At 36.7% G+C, this 14,758-nt stretch overlaps 1 protein-coding gene across 1 annotated transcript; it reads right to left on the reverse strand.

Moving 5' to 3' along the window:
- Nucleotides 1–12,486: 12,486 nt before the first annotated feature.
- On the reverse strand, nucleotides 12,487–13,540 carry LOC129721065 (luciferin sulfotransferase-like). The gene is made up of 2 exons (XM_055673191.1): nucleotides 13,191–13,540; nucleotides 12,487–13,131 (listed from the first exon to the last, which is right to left on the reverse strand). The coding sequence occupies exons 1-2, from the start codon at nucleotides 13,526–13,528 to the stop codon at nucleotides 12,510–12,512; spliced, it is 960 nt and encodes a 319-aa protein (XP_055529166.1). The 5' UTR covers nucleotides 13,529–13,540; the 3' UTR covers nucleotides 12,487–12,509.
- Nucleotides 13,541–14,758: the final 1,218 nt, after the last annotated feature.

Raw genomic sequence — 14,758 nt, forward strand, 5'->3', positions numbered from 1 at the left:
GCCTGCTGATCTGCTGCGGCTGTCATCGATGATATTGACTCGCACTCCTTCTTTTTTCCTTTTTCCTAGGCCGATGCCATGTTGAACACGAAGCATATGGTTTCATATATTTTCCCATTGTTGATAATATTCCCCGCACGAGAAAAAACGGGTCTCGCATTGCCTCGCTTGCATTATAGCATCAGCCTTACTCTCGTGAATCATAATCACATGACAGCCCGCTCGGAATTGTGACGACAGATTTCGCGCTGTAAAGGCTGTCATTAGCGACAGCTTAGAAGAACCAACATTCAAAAAGAGATGAAAAATAATAGCCCGTTTGAAGTTGCATGTGTAGGCTGTCGTCAGTTGCTGTCGGACTGTTTACCGAACGTGTGGGGAGCAGAGACAGCTGTGCAGTACAATGAGAGCCGGATTAGTTGAAAAATTGCTGTCACTGTCTTGCAGTCATTTTCATAACCCTGCCTGAGTGAGAATTCTCAGAGTAGCTTTCCGTTTCCGCGATACAGACAGAATTTATAAATATATTTATAGTTCCTTAGTCTTTCATAAAAACACTGCCTGTACAAGCACTGGCATTTCAATTTGTGAATACCTCTGGTTCATCGATAGCGAATAACAATATATTCAGTATGAATAATTTAGTTCAAAGAAAAACAATAAAACTTGTGACCTAAGACCGTTGTAGTCAAAAGGATCGCAGTGTTAACCCCACAATCGTCCTGTACAGTAACAGTTGTCTGTGTCGAATAACTAGATACGTTTCGTATCTTTTTTGCTTTGATTTTCTATTATTCTCGTTTTATGAACATGCCACAGCTTGCACCAACAACTTTATTCTTTATAAGGCACTAGCTAACCCGGCAAACTTCGTCTCGCCCATTCATGTGTTCAATTTAATAATTCTAAACATTTCAAAGCCATCTATTCCTTGCGATTTGTTTATAGTCTGCAAATGCACGACGAATCAGCCATAGGATATGATCAAGGTCAAAAGACAAATCGTTTGAAATGATTGGTTTCATCGGAATGTCAACGTCCTAGACTTTTGGCTTTTGTACATCACCTTTATTATGAATATATCCATATTGGGTGGTATTCGGTCATTTTTATCTGTTCTTCTTGTATCAATCTGATTCCGGAAAACCCCATATTGGGTGGTATTCAGTTATTTTCGTTGTTTTCAAGAAACTTAGAGTGGTCATCTTGGAATTCAAAATGGTGTTCAGGGTCAAGGCTTGGCTTCTATGCATCATCTCGATTACGGAAATATCCATATTGAGTAGTGTTCGTTTATTTTTGGCAGTTTTCCAGAAGTTGCCATCTTGCAATTCTAAATGGTGTCTGAGGTCAATTTTTAGCTCCTTGCATCATTCTGGTTCCGGAGATACTTATATTGGGTGGCATTTGGTCATTTTCGGCTGTTTTTCAGACACTGGAAGTTACCATCTTAAAATTCTAAATGGTGCCTGTGGTCGATTTTAGCTCTTGTGTATCATTCTGGTTCGGAAGATACTCATATTGGATGGAAATTGGCCATTTTTGGCTGTTTCCCAGAAACCGGAAGTTGCCATCTTACCATTCAACTGTGTCTGAGGTTGATTTGTGGCTTAGGGGCATAATTACGATTCCGGAAATACCCAGATTGGGTGGTGATAGATCATTTTCCGCTGTTTTTCAGAAACCGGAAGTCGGCATCTTGGACTTCAAAATGACATTTGGAGACAATTTCTGGCCTCTGACCGTCATTCTGGTAAAAGAAAAACTCATATTGGGTGGTATTTGGTTATTTTCGGCTGTTTTCCAGAAACCGGAAGACGCCACCTTGGTTTTCAAAATGGCATTTGGAGGCAATATATGGCCTCTGAGCGTCATGCTGGTTAAAAACATACTCATATTGGGTGGTATTTGTTCATTTTCCACTGGTTTTTGGAAACCGGAAGTTGCCATCTTGGATTTTAAAATTGCATTTGGAGACAATTTCTGGCCTCTGAGCGTCATGTTTGTTAAACAAACACTTATATTGGGTGGTATTTGGTCATTCTCAGCTGTTTTCCAGACACCGGAAGTCGCCATCTTACAATTCAAAATGTTGTCTGAGGTTGATAGGTCGATTTGTGGCTTCAATGCATCATAAAAATTCCGGTAATACGCATATTGGGTGGTATTTGGTCATTTGCCGCTGTTTTACGGTAACCGGGAGTCGCCATCTTGGATTTTGAAATGGCATTTGGGAACAATTTCTGGCCTCCGTGTGTCAATCTGGTTAAAGGAACGCTCATATTGGGTGGTATTCGGTCATTTTCGACTGTTTTCCAGACACCGGAAGTCGCCATCTTACAATTCAAAATGTTGTCTGAGGTCGATTTGTGGCTTCAATGCATCGTAACAATTCCGGAAATACCCATGTCGGTATTTGGTCATTTGCCGCTGTTTTTTAGAAACCGGAAGTCGCCATCTTAGATTTCGAAATGGTATTTGGAGACATTCCAGAAGAAGGAAGGATGTCGAAACATTGTTTTTTACATGTTTTTTACACCGAAAAACATTCACTTGCCAAATTTGGTTATATTTGCTTGATTGGTTCTCGAGCTGTGCGAAATTTGAGTTTCATTTGTATGGATCCCCTCCCTTATAAAAGAGGGAGGAGTGTCAAACCATTATGGATATATTTGTTACCCCTAAAAACATCCACCTACAAAATGTGGTTCTATTTACTTGGTTAGTTCTCGAGATGTGCAGGAATTAGTGATTCATTTGTATGGAACCCCTCCCTTCCAGCAAAGGGCGAGGTGTCGAACTAATATAGACATATTTGTTACCCTTTAAAACATCCACATGCCAAATTTCGTTCCATTTGCTCGGTCAGTTTTTGAGATGTGCAGAAATTTGTGTTTCTTTGTATGGGACCCCTCCCTTCCAGAAGAGGGAGGGGTTTCAAACCATCATAGGAACCTTTCTCGGCCTCTAAAACCTCTACACACAAATTTTCACGTCGATCGGTTCGGTAGTTTCCGAGCCTATATGGATCAGACAGACAGACCGGACTGCATTTTTATAGGTATAGATGTATAAAGTAGCATACGTGAGCTACTACCAATTTGGATCATTTCCATGTCTATCGGAGGCCTGCCCATCAAACATTTTTGATGATTTACATTGCTTGTTAAATGGTTATAAACCGGATTACGGTTGAACTAAAGCTTAATAAAGGCCCTGTCACGCACACGGCGTAATGACGCCTTCTCCATACAAAATAGAAGGCGTGATGGCGATCACGTCTTCTTATGGAGAAGGCGTCATTATGCCGTCTGTGTTTTTGGACCTTAAGCTGTTACTCAACAGAATTGGTGTTGAATGTCTTCCAGTTGGTCTCAAGGTATGACACCGTCCCAATAAGCCAATCGTCGTAGGTTCGAGTCTCGGCTCGGTAGAGACTGTTAGTGCCATCAAAGCGCTAGCTCCGCACTTTTGCCAAAAGATGACAAAGTGACATAAATGCCATTTTTTTCGAATATGGGTTTTTATGCCAATTTGTTCGTTACTTGAAGACCTTTCTTTTGATATCTTCTTTTTAGTTGTTACTTATTCGTACGTTGCATAAAATCAAGAAAACAAAATAACGTAGCACAGTGGTTCGAATTGTATGACAAGGGCGGTCATAAATCATTTTTGTGCAATATTGCTCTTGAAAACTTCTGAAATCGACAGAATCAGGTGTGTTTTGACTATGACAACCTTTTTTTGGGACTATTATCATCCAACTTGTTTCAATTTTCTGGTATTTCCATTATCATGCATAAATAATAGGGTGCCAATATATTATAGGAAAAAGTTTGACCATTGAATTTTAAAATGTGCCAGTTTTCAAAAGTTTTGCCTTCTCGAAAAAGTCCCTATGAGCAAAATCGCGCGAAATGAACTATGGTCGAATATCGACCATTTTTGATTTGAATGAAACTTTGCACACGTATCTGGCTTAGCAAACTAAGCATTTTTCACAGATGGAGAGATTTCTTACACCCATGAGTTACATTTTAAAAGGGCGTTGCCTTTTGGCATAGGCTTTATTCGAAGCATTGTAGCCCAGAAACCGTTGGTTGTTTAAAAAAACTGTCTGAGAATGAGTTGTAGGGAATTAAAAAAATATACACTGAAAAAAAATTTTTTTGACCAAAAAAATTAAAAAAACATTAAATTTCAATTTAAAAAAAAGAGTTGAATTTCTTTTCATTTTTTTTTAACTTGACGTTAATACGCAACTTTAAAAAAAAGTCCAGGATGGAGAAATGAAAAATATTTTTTTTTATGGTAGAATAATTTTTTTATGAAAATTCTAATTCAAACATTTTTCAAAATATTTGTATTCTGATGATTTTAAAAGATGTAGAGAGTCATTTTGAATCAAAAAGCTCTTGATAGTAAACATTCTAAAGGCATCGGTTGTCGAGTTATTTTATATTCAAGCTCAATAAATTCTTAATATTTCGGAAAATACACGTTTTGCCTTTCTCCTAGAAAGGTATAGCAATCACTGGAAAAACCAAAGGTATAAAAGTGGTCTCAATGGCCGAATGTCATATACCACTCGACCCCTTTCGACGAACTGAGCATTTTCTGTATGTATGTATGTATGTGTGTTTGTGTGTGTGTGTGTGTGTGTATGTATGTGCAACGTTTTTTTCTCACTCACTTTTCTCAGAGATGGCTGGACCGGTTTTCATAAAATTAATTGCAAATGAAAGGTCTAGTTGCGCCATAGGTTGCTATTGAATTTCATTGTAATCGGATTTTTAGTTTAGAGGTTATGTATCAAAATGTAAAAATCACGAAACATCAATATCTCAGAAACCACACAACCTATTTTAATAAAATTGGTTTCAAATAATAGGGCTGTCTCCAGAACCCTTAACTTTTGAATTTCGTAATGATTGATCATATGGTTCAAAAGTTATGTAAAGAAAAGTTATCCTGAGGTTATTTAAACTCACTCATTTTTCTCAGAGATGGCCGAACCGATTTTCACAAAATTAGTGTCAAATGAAAGGTCTAGTTGCCCCATAGGTTGCTATTGAATTTCATTGCAATCGGATTGTAACTTTGTCCGTTGTTCATGAAAATGTGAAATCACATAATGAAAGTAAACATATTGACTTCCTCCTAACGATCACTGGCTAATTAAAAGGTAGAAAAATGATTGAAATGGCCGAATGTCATATACTACTCGACTCAGTTAGACGAATCGAGCATTTTCTGCATATAAGCATGTATAGGTGTATATGTTTGTGTGTGGGTGTGTACGTGTGTATGTGCACCTTTTTTTCGCACTCACTATTCTCAGAGATGGTCTGACCGAACAGATTTCAATGAAATTAATTGCAAATGAAAGGTCTAGTTGCCCTATAAGCCCCTATTGAATTCTATTGTAATCTGATTTCTAGTTTAGAGGTTATGTATCAAAGTGTAAAAATCACGAAACATAAATATCTCAGAAACCACACATCTTATTTGATCAAAATTAGTTTCAAATGAACGGGCTACCTTAAAAACCATTAACTTTTGAATTTTATGAAGATTGATCATGTGGTTCAGAAGTTATGGAAAGAAACGTGTTCTGGAGACTATTTAATCGCACTCATGTTTCTCAGAGATGGCTGGCCCGAATTTTATAAAATTAGTGTCATATGAAAGGTCTTGTTGCCCCATGAGACTCTAATGATTTTTTTTACAAACGGATTATTACTTTGCCTGTTATGTTTAAAAATGTGAAATCCAGCTATGAAAAGAAACATATTCCAAGACAACTTACTTGGATTCACTCATATTTCTCAGAGATGGTTGACCCGATTTCCACAGAATTAGTATCAAATAAAAGGTCTACCTACCTCATAACACCCTATTGAATTTTGCAGTAATCGGACTGTAACTTCGTCTGTAATGTATCGAAATGTGAAAATCACGAAACTTCATTATCTTAGAAACTACACAACCGATTTGAACAATATTGATATCAGTTGAACGGGCTAGTTAAGGGTTAACTGATGAATTATGATTGAACACGTGGTTTCAAAGTTTGGCTGCCCCAAACGTTACCTTTTCATTTGATTGTAATCAAGCTTAAGCAACCGTTATGTTTTAATTTGTAAAACAACGAAAGTCTATTATCTCAAGTATTACACGACTTATTTGAACATAACTAGTGTCATACAAACGAGTCATCTCTCAAACTTACAAATAACAAACTTCATAACAATTTGATATGCTGTTTGAAAGTTTTAGAAAGAAAAGAAATTCAAAGACTATTCAACACTTTACCTGCTTCGATCAATATATATGGCCTCAACATGATTTAAATGTGGTATCGTACTATCTGAACGTTCCCGGCATCGCTCGTGATTAAATTGTTCGAAATTAAGAGTCATTGCTTTTATTTCGCTATTTCTTAAGTACTAACATTACGTCATATTTCATATTTTATACTTTAATTACAACATCAATATTTTAGAACCCAAAGAGTGGATAAACATTTATTGGATTTAAGCATTCATGTAAATCTATTTTTACAAATAATAGGTCTGACCGCTAGGTGGATTAAATTAGGTTTTTATTGCATGGTAATACATGTTTGAAATTATGGCACATTCCAGAAATACATAATTGTCGTTACAAACTAAGAGACGCAGCAACGCGGGCTGGGTATCATCTATTTTATAGATATAGAAAAAGAAGAAGAAGATTTATCGCAAGAATTTCGCAAATCAACGTTATGCGATGAAACATTTACGTTGGTCATGGTAATGATCGTAAAGTGAATGGCTTCGCAGTGTTGATTATAAGAATTCATCATACTATTGACTGTGAAATCATACTATTGAACATGAAATCATACAGAAATCTTCGACAGGACTGTTCTGAAGCAGATTCGTTGGATTGGGTAAAGAGTGTCCAAGACCAAATTGCATCACAAAAAAATTGGTATTTTCCACTCATTCAACCAATCGCCTTCTAACTTTCAGGTAGTAAAATAAAACAGGATATTTTATATATTTTTTGCCTTTCTCCTAGAAAGGTATAGCAATCACTTGCAAAACCGAAAGTAAAAAATTGCTCCTAAGGGCCGAATGGCATATATCACTCGACTCAGCTCGACGAGCTGAGCATTTTCTGTATGTGTGTGTGTATGTGTGTGTGTGTATGTGCAGATTTTTATTCTCACTCACTTTTCTCGGAGATGGCTGGACCGATTTTCATGAAATTAATTGCAAATGAAAGGTCTTGTTGTCCCATAAGACCTTATTAAATTTCATTGTAATCGGATTTTTGGTTCAGAGGTAATGTATCAAAATGTAAAAATCATGCAACATCAATATCTCAAAAACTACACAACCGATTTAAACAAAATAGGTTTCAAGTGAACGGGCTACCTAAAATACCCTTAAGTTTTGAATTTCATGAAGATTGAACTTGTAGTTCAAAAGTTATGACAAGAAACGTGACTACTTAATCTCACTCATGTTTCTCAGAGATGGCTGAACCGATTTTCATAAAATCAATGTCAAATCGAAGGTCTAGTTGCCCCATAAGACCCTATTGATTTGTTTTGCAATCAGACTATTACTTTGCCTATTATGTTTAAAAATGTGAAATCCAGCTATGAAAAGGAACATATTCCGAAGACTACTTGAACTCACTCACTTTTCTCAGAGATGGCTGACCCGATTTCCACAAAATTAGTGTCGAATGAAAGGTCTAGCTGCCTCATGACACCCTATTGAATTTTGCTGTAATCGAACTGTAACTTCGTCTGTAATGTACCGGAATTTGAAAATCACGAAACTTCATTATCTCAGAAACTACACAATGGATTTGATCAATATTATTATCAGATAAGCGGGCTAGTTCAAGGTTAACTGATGAATTATGATTAAACGCGTGGTTTCAAAGTTAGGCTGCCCTCTTTTCATTTGATTATAATCGAACTTAAGCAACCGTTATGTATTAAATTGTTAATAAAACAACGAAAGTCTATTATCTCAAAGATTACATGACTTATTTGAGCATAACTAGTGTCATACGAACGAGTCATCTCTCGAACTTACAGATAACAAGCTTCATTACAATTTGATGTGGCTCAAAAGTTATGGAAAGAAAAGAAATTAAAATACTTAAAACTACCCCTGCTTTGATCGATATATGTGGCCTCAACATATTTTGAATGTGGTATAGTACTATTTGAACGTTCCAAATTCATTGATTCCTTGCGATGTGTTTAAAATCTGAAAATGCACGACGAATCGGTCATATGATATAATCAAAGTCGAATAACAAATCGTTTGAAATGATTGGTTTTATCGAAATGACAACATCCTCGACTTTTGGCTTCTGTACATCGCCTTAATTCTATATATATACTAGAATCACATGTTCCTGGGAAACAGCCGAAAATGATCGAATAACACCCAATACCGGAAGTCGCCATCTTAGAATTCAAAATGGTACCTGTGGTCGATTTCAGCTCCTGTGTATCATGCTAGATCCGGATGTTATATTGGGTGGAAATCGGCCATTTTTGGGCTGATTTCCAGAAACCGGAAGTTGCCATCTTACAATCTAAAATGTTGCCTAAGGTCGATTATGGAACATATTTGTTACCTCTTAAAACATCCACATGCTAAATTTGGTTCCATTTACTCGGTTAGTTCTCGAGATGTGCAGAAATTTGTGTTTCATTTGTATGGAACCCCTCCTTTCCAGAAAAGGGAGTGGCGTCCAACTATTATGGACATATTTGTAACCCCTTAAAACATCCACATGCCAATTTCGGTTTAATTTGCTTGGTTTGTTCTTAAGTTGTGCAGAAATTTATGTTTCATTTGTATGGGACCCCTCCCTTCCAGAAGAGGGAGGGGTCTCAAACTATCATAGGAATCTTTATTGGCACCCAAATCCCTAAACAAATTTTCACGTCGATCGACTCGGTAATTTTCGAGCCTATTTGGATCAGACAGACAGGCAGACAGACCGGACTGCATTTTTATATGTATAGATTACAACATCAATATTTTAGAACCTATTATATGTATAGATTACAACATCAATATTCAAGAACCTGAAGAGTGAATATATATTCTATTTTTACAAATAAAATTTTGAATGAGAAAGGCTGGGTCTGACCGCTAGGTGGATTAATTTAGTTTTTTTTTTTTTTTAATTTGTCCATGGTTCTCCAGCAAACACCATACGTTCATTGGAATGCTTGATCCAAAATATACAATTTATTCTTTGACAACAAAACGATTGGATAAATAACTCAAGCGCTAAACCCTAGCCTACCTACACGTTCCCTCTTGCCGACTGTTTTATAAAAAATATGTTTGTCGTGCAACACTACCTACTTGTTTACTAATAATAACTGTTTGTACTGGGTTACCTATAATATCTGTTTTCGTATATAAATACGATTGCACTACTCCAGATGTGTTAGTAACAGTTTGCATTTTGTGAAGATGAATAAAGTGAAAATGGAATACACCAAGCCCAAATGCTATAAACCCTTTCCTGATCATCGGTGCTCATCAAGCTTACGCAAATTAATCGAAAACGTTATTGCAAAATTAAAAATATTGAACGATCAAGCTCATTTTAATACGTCTTTATTAATTTGTGATTCGTGTAGTTATTGGAATGATAGTCAAGTCACCATTCATCTCTTCGTTGTTTACTATTCAGAATCTGGAACACATAAGAATATCAGCTTCATCATAATATCGGAAGTACTCCATCATGATACTGTTGCGGTTCAGGTGTTCATTGCCAAATTAATGAGTTTTTTGAAAACAACAATAGAGTTGAAAAAAGCGATATTAATGTCTTATGGAGCTGCCTCACAATATAAAAATAGAAAAAAACTTTGCAAGTCTTTGCTAGTTCGAAACAAAATATAACGTCGATGCAGAGTGGCATTTTTTTGCGACTTCTCATGGTAAAGGCCCATGCGATACAATTGGTGGCATATTAAAACGAACGGCAGGAAATGCAAGTTTAGCTAAAGAACATGAACATCCCATTACAAGCGCAAAAGAATTGTAAGATTGTAATAAAAATTCATCAAAAATGTCATTTAGTTGGGTATCATATGAAGAATATGAACAAGGAGTAACAGAATGGAGCAATATTTAAAAAAAAAATCCATAATAATAGCTGCCACACAAAAGTATTACTCTTTTGTTCCGTTTTAAGAAAATAAGATACAAACGAAGCTGTTTTCAAAAGATGACGAATCATTTACTTATGATGTATATAAAATATAAGGTGAAAATAGTTCTGTAAAGTATCTATGTCATAAAAAGATATGTTCCTAAGATAATAAAACTCGAAAATAAATATTTGATTCTTATATATATTTATATCACTTAGAACATTTACCTCTTTTCTTGAGAACCGTTCGCCCAATCGTTTTGTTGTCAAAAAATGAATGGTATATTTTTGATCAAGCATTCCAATGAACGTATGGTTTTTGCTGGGGAACCATGGACAAATTAAGAAAAACGTGTATTTTCCTAAATAATTCTAATTTTTCGAGCTTAAATTAGAAATAACTCAAAAACCGATGCCTTTAGAATGTTTACTATCAAGAGCTTTTTGATTCAAAATGACTCTCTGCAGTCAGTTTGCTTAGCCGAATACGTGTGCAAAGTTTCATTCAAATCAAAAATTGTCGATTAAATTTTCGCGTATTTCCAGGCGATTTGAAATGATATTGCTCCTATGAAAAATTCAAGCTCAATCGAGTTGTGTTGAGTGAACCCTCAAAGCGATCAAAGTTTGACATTTCTATCATTGGAAAAACCTCAAACAAATTTGGTATTATCTCAGAAACCTCCCGTATTTCAACACCAAATATCAAAATTCGAATATAGACAAATGTTTGAAAACAAATTAGTAAATTTGAGCTGAATGTACCACAACCCTTCTAAGAAACTATGCAGAAAACATAAAATTCAAGAGAAAAAGTCAGCATCTTCAGCCGCTTGTCATCGACTTGCTTGCAAATATATGCAAATGGAACCTTTACCAAATCGTTCCTGAGTCCTGAACCTTTCGTTTGGAGGTAATTTGATGATAGTATCTCGCGCGGAACACATTTAAAAGTTTACATGAATTTTAATATGAGTGGTGCTCTTTGACTTAATTACTACGTTCCCTCTCACGACTAATTTCGATAACAGTTTAGCACATACCTATCCAAACAATATCGGAATAGCAAAACATACCTGTTTTCTGAAGGTTCATAATAAAAATAAAAAGATGAAGAGACTGAATTTGTTCCTAAGCGGATATATATATACAATGTATAAAACACGTACTGTTTAAGCTGATATTGCAAGTGTCAAACACCTTCCCTTATCTCGTGCTCAAAAGTCAACTGTTCATCAAATAGGCCAGCAAAAACAGTTTTTCTGCATTCTCAGGTACATAACCGATCCATTAAATCGATAATAAGCAGAAAACAAAAAAACTTTTTTCTATTTTTGACCTATGGGCGAACCACTGTGCGTAGGTACCATTTTAATAAAAAACTGAAAGTAACCCATTCCTTTTGGATCCTATTGAAAAACTGATCAATTGGATCTACGCCACAGTGTCATCTCACGGCAGAATTGTCCTGTACACTAACGGTTGGCTGTATGCCGGTATGTTTTTATTTCAGTCGGTTAATTCACCGGTCGCAATTCACTGCCCAGAACGGTGTCCGCTGCACCTTGTGGTTTCACGACACTACCAAATAAAATGCATGTTTATAAATAACTTTTAGATAAAAGTTGCATTCAACGTTAGTAATCATGCTGAGTTAACTCTTACCGGAAGCCTTACGCGATTACTTGCTGTTATAACCGAATCATTAGTCTGGTCACATCGAGCCGAACTGTTCGAAGAAAGTGGCGAAGAGAACACTACCAACTGGGATACTCTGTTTGATGACTGTGAGTATGAACACTAGAAAGCATGCCGTAAACGCGTCACCTGCATCAAACTGATGAATAAATCAAATACTTAAATGCATCGTACAACAACGGCCGTGTATTAACTTGTGCCATTTTGTATCAAAACGTGCCTGGTAACGCAGTTCGAGGGTAGCCAGTGGGGTTTTCACTAACTAGGTCGACCGGCAATTATATCGAACAAGGAAGATGTGATAGTTATATCATAGTCACTTCTAGCTGGCTTTTTATATCTCTATCCGTCCCTCGACATGAGTCTACGGCTTTTACCGGCCTGAGCTGTAGGAGCAACTGCACCATACTACAGCCACTTAGTTATTCACCTGCGAGTAATCTAACCGACAACAAATATTGATCGTTTAGTTGACTGATGATGCAACAATTATTTCATCGTAAAATGAATTATCAACAAGACAAATAAAAGATAAAAATAAACATATTCATAAACAAATTTCAAAAGGCATTTACCAATTTTATTGCTAAACATTATTTCCGAATGAGGCCAGGTCAGATTTTAAACAAATGTTGATATTTTTGGTCAACCGTACTCTCAGTCCAGTGATCCATCTCGACGATCAGCTCGGGGCTCAACTCCTTCTTCCACCCGTCAATGGCGCCTTCACGTATGAATTTTTCGTCCGGAAACACATCTTCGTAGTTCACTGCTAGATTCGCAGTCATCGATTCGAAAGATAAATGCCGACAAAGAGCATCAATTTTACTGTCCGAATAAGTACGTCCAAAAAATTTGCAAGTCCGCAAGACCGATTCCTTCAGGTTTCGCTTCATGTCCTCGAAACTGAGGTATAACATATTACCATATTCCTTCAATTGGTGATATTCAATGACGTGCTGATGGTATGGTGAGTAAAGCTGAATATTTTTCATAAACAAATGCACAAATGTTTCCAGGGTGCCCCTGAAGTGGCTCGTTTTGGAGTGGTGGTAGTAGGAAACAGCAACCGATTTTGGATTGCGTCTAATGTAAACGATTTTAGGTTTTACAGTCCAAATTTTTGGCGGCAGCAGGGCAACTGGCAGATGAGTTTTGATAAATCGTGGGCTAGGTGTTTCGCTGGTGTACGCAAAGGAGCTTGTCTCTTCTTCAATGTCAAAAATTGTGCTGACTCTAAAAGATATGGAAAGATTTGGTTATTTCAGAATGTTTTTATTTATTTTATCACTTACTCGAGAAAGGGTGAACGATCGCGGATAACTGTTGCGCGAGCTTTGTCAAAATCTAGATCATTGCAAATCAACCAAACCATTTCCTGAACCCAGGTTGTTCCACTTTTCGGATACGACGCGATCCACACGTCATCGTTTTTTACTTCAAAATTCAACAGTTCAGTTCCATGGCGTTGGAATAAAGTTGTGGTACAACAAGCATTGGGTACCCAGTTCGGAATATCGATAGGAACTTTGGAGTATTCTTTCGGTTTCACAAGAATATAGTCATCTTGGCCCGATTCGAAGCGAGTTGTGAGCCACTGGGGATCTGCGATGTTAACGTATTCGAACGACATTCTACACCGATCTGAAGCTGTAACAGAACTGAGCACCAGTGGAATCTCATTTTATGCTTGTATTCAATTATCTAGCAGCAGAGCAGCGCGAAACCACAAACCGCACGCTTAAACATCACATTTACCACATTTATGTCGGTAGGTAAAGAAACTTTCAGTTTTACTATAAAGCGTGGTACGACATATTTAGAAGCCAAAAACTTAACAACAAGAAGCTTGTAAACTAGCTTGAAGAGGTCAACAACACTGTTCTATGGGAGATCCATATGATAAGACCTGGGGATATTATTAATTTGTGTTTTGCATATTATTAAAGAGTGCTATAAATGCATTTCGTCCTCTCAGCTAAAATATCACCATCACTAATGAAAGCTTATTAAATAAACGATAATCGTAAGCCTCACAGATTTTTCAGATCAAACACCCTTACCAAGTCATTCCACTGTATTGCATAATTGACTTTATAGTCGTCTGCTTAGAAGAAAAAAACAAAAATTAATTGCTCCGAAAAATCACTCCAATCTCTGATGCACTCAATTACGTCAAACTACTTCAAGGTTCAAAGGGAAGCTTGATACAGAAAATGAGAAAAATATGATTCATTTGTGTCGGCTGTGTTTCTTCTGCGTATGAGATTGAGCTTTATCGCCTCCAAATCGAAAAAATCACCGCTCAAAGAATAGACCTAAATTAAATGACAGGAAATTTCGCCTTGCGAGCTTTACTTCGCCTACAACACGGCTGCAGCTTGTGTTTTCTGAATGGTTGGTATTTTAAGTGAAGTTAATAAATTTTACCATTACACCATCGTTAATTGAGATTGAGCGCACGACCCAGCTGAAGCTACGGTTTCTCAGGCGGCCGTTTGTTGCCGTTTTCCCGCACTTGCTACATGATCATAAACCAATAGTGTGCGGCGATGTTTTATGTAACATGTGCCGCATGGGCATAATATAGCGTGTAAAGCATATCACCGTCGGACAGCTAATATTTACGCGAGCTGGCGCGGAAGAGTCATGGCGCGCATAGGGGAAAGTAGGTAAAGACGGACACCCTAAGGTTTAATCTAAATAATTACTTAGGTATTGCTATTTAGATCGCAGTAGTCATACAAATTGAAACTTAAGGTCATTTGTTTTCATAATCATTTTTGGTATTAGTGAACTTCCTCCAAGTTTTATGTGTTTTGGGTCTTCAAAAATAAGGCTACAAATTGCTGTTTTTTGACAT

This window comes from Wyeomyia smithii, chromosome 2 (genome assembly GCF_029784165.1).
Source record: "Wyeomyia smithii strain HCP4-BCI-WySm-NY-G18 chromosome 2, ASM2978416v1, whole genome shotgun sequence".
In the NCBI taxonomy this organism is placed as follows: domain Eukaryota; kingdom Metazoa; phylum Arthropoda; class Insecta; order Diptera; family Culicidae; genus Wyeomyia; species Wyeomyia smithii.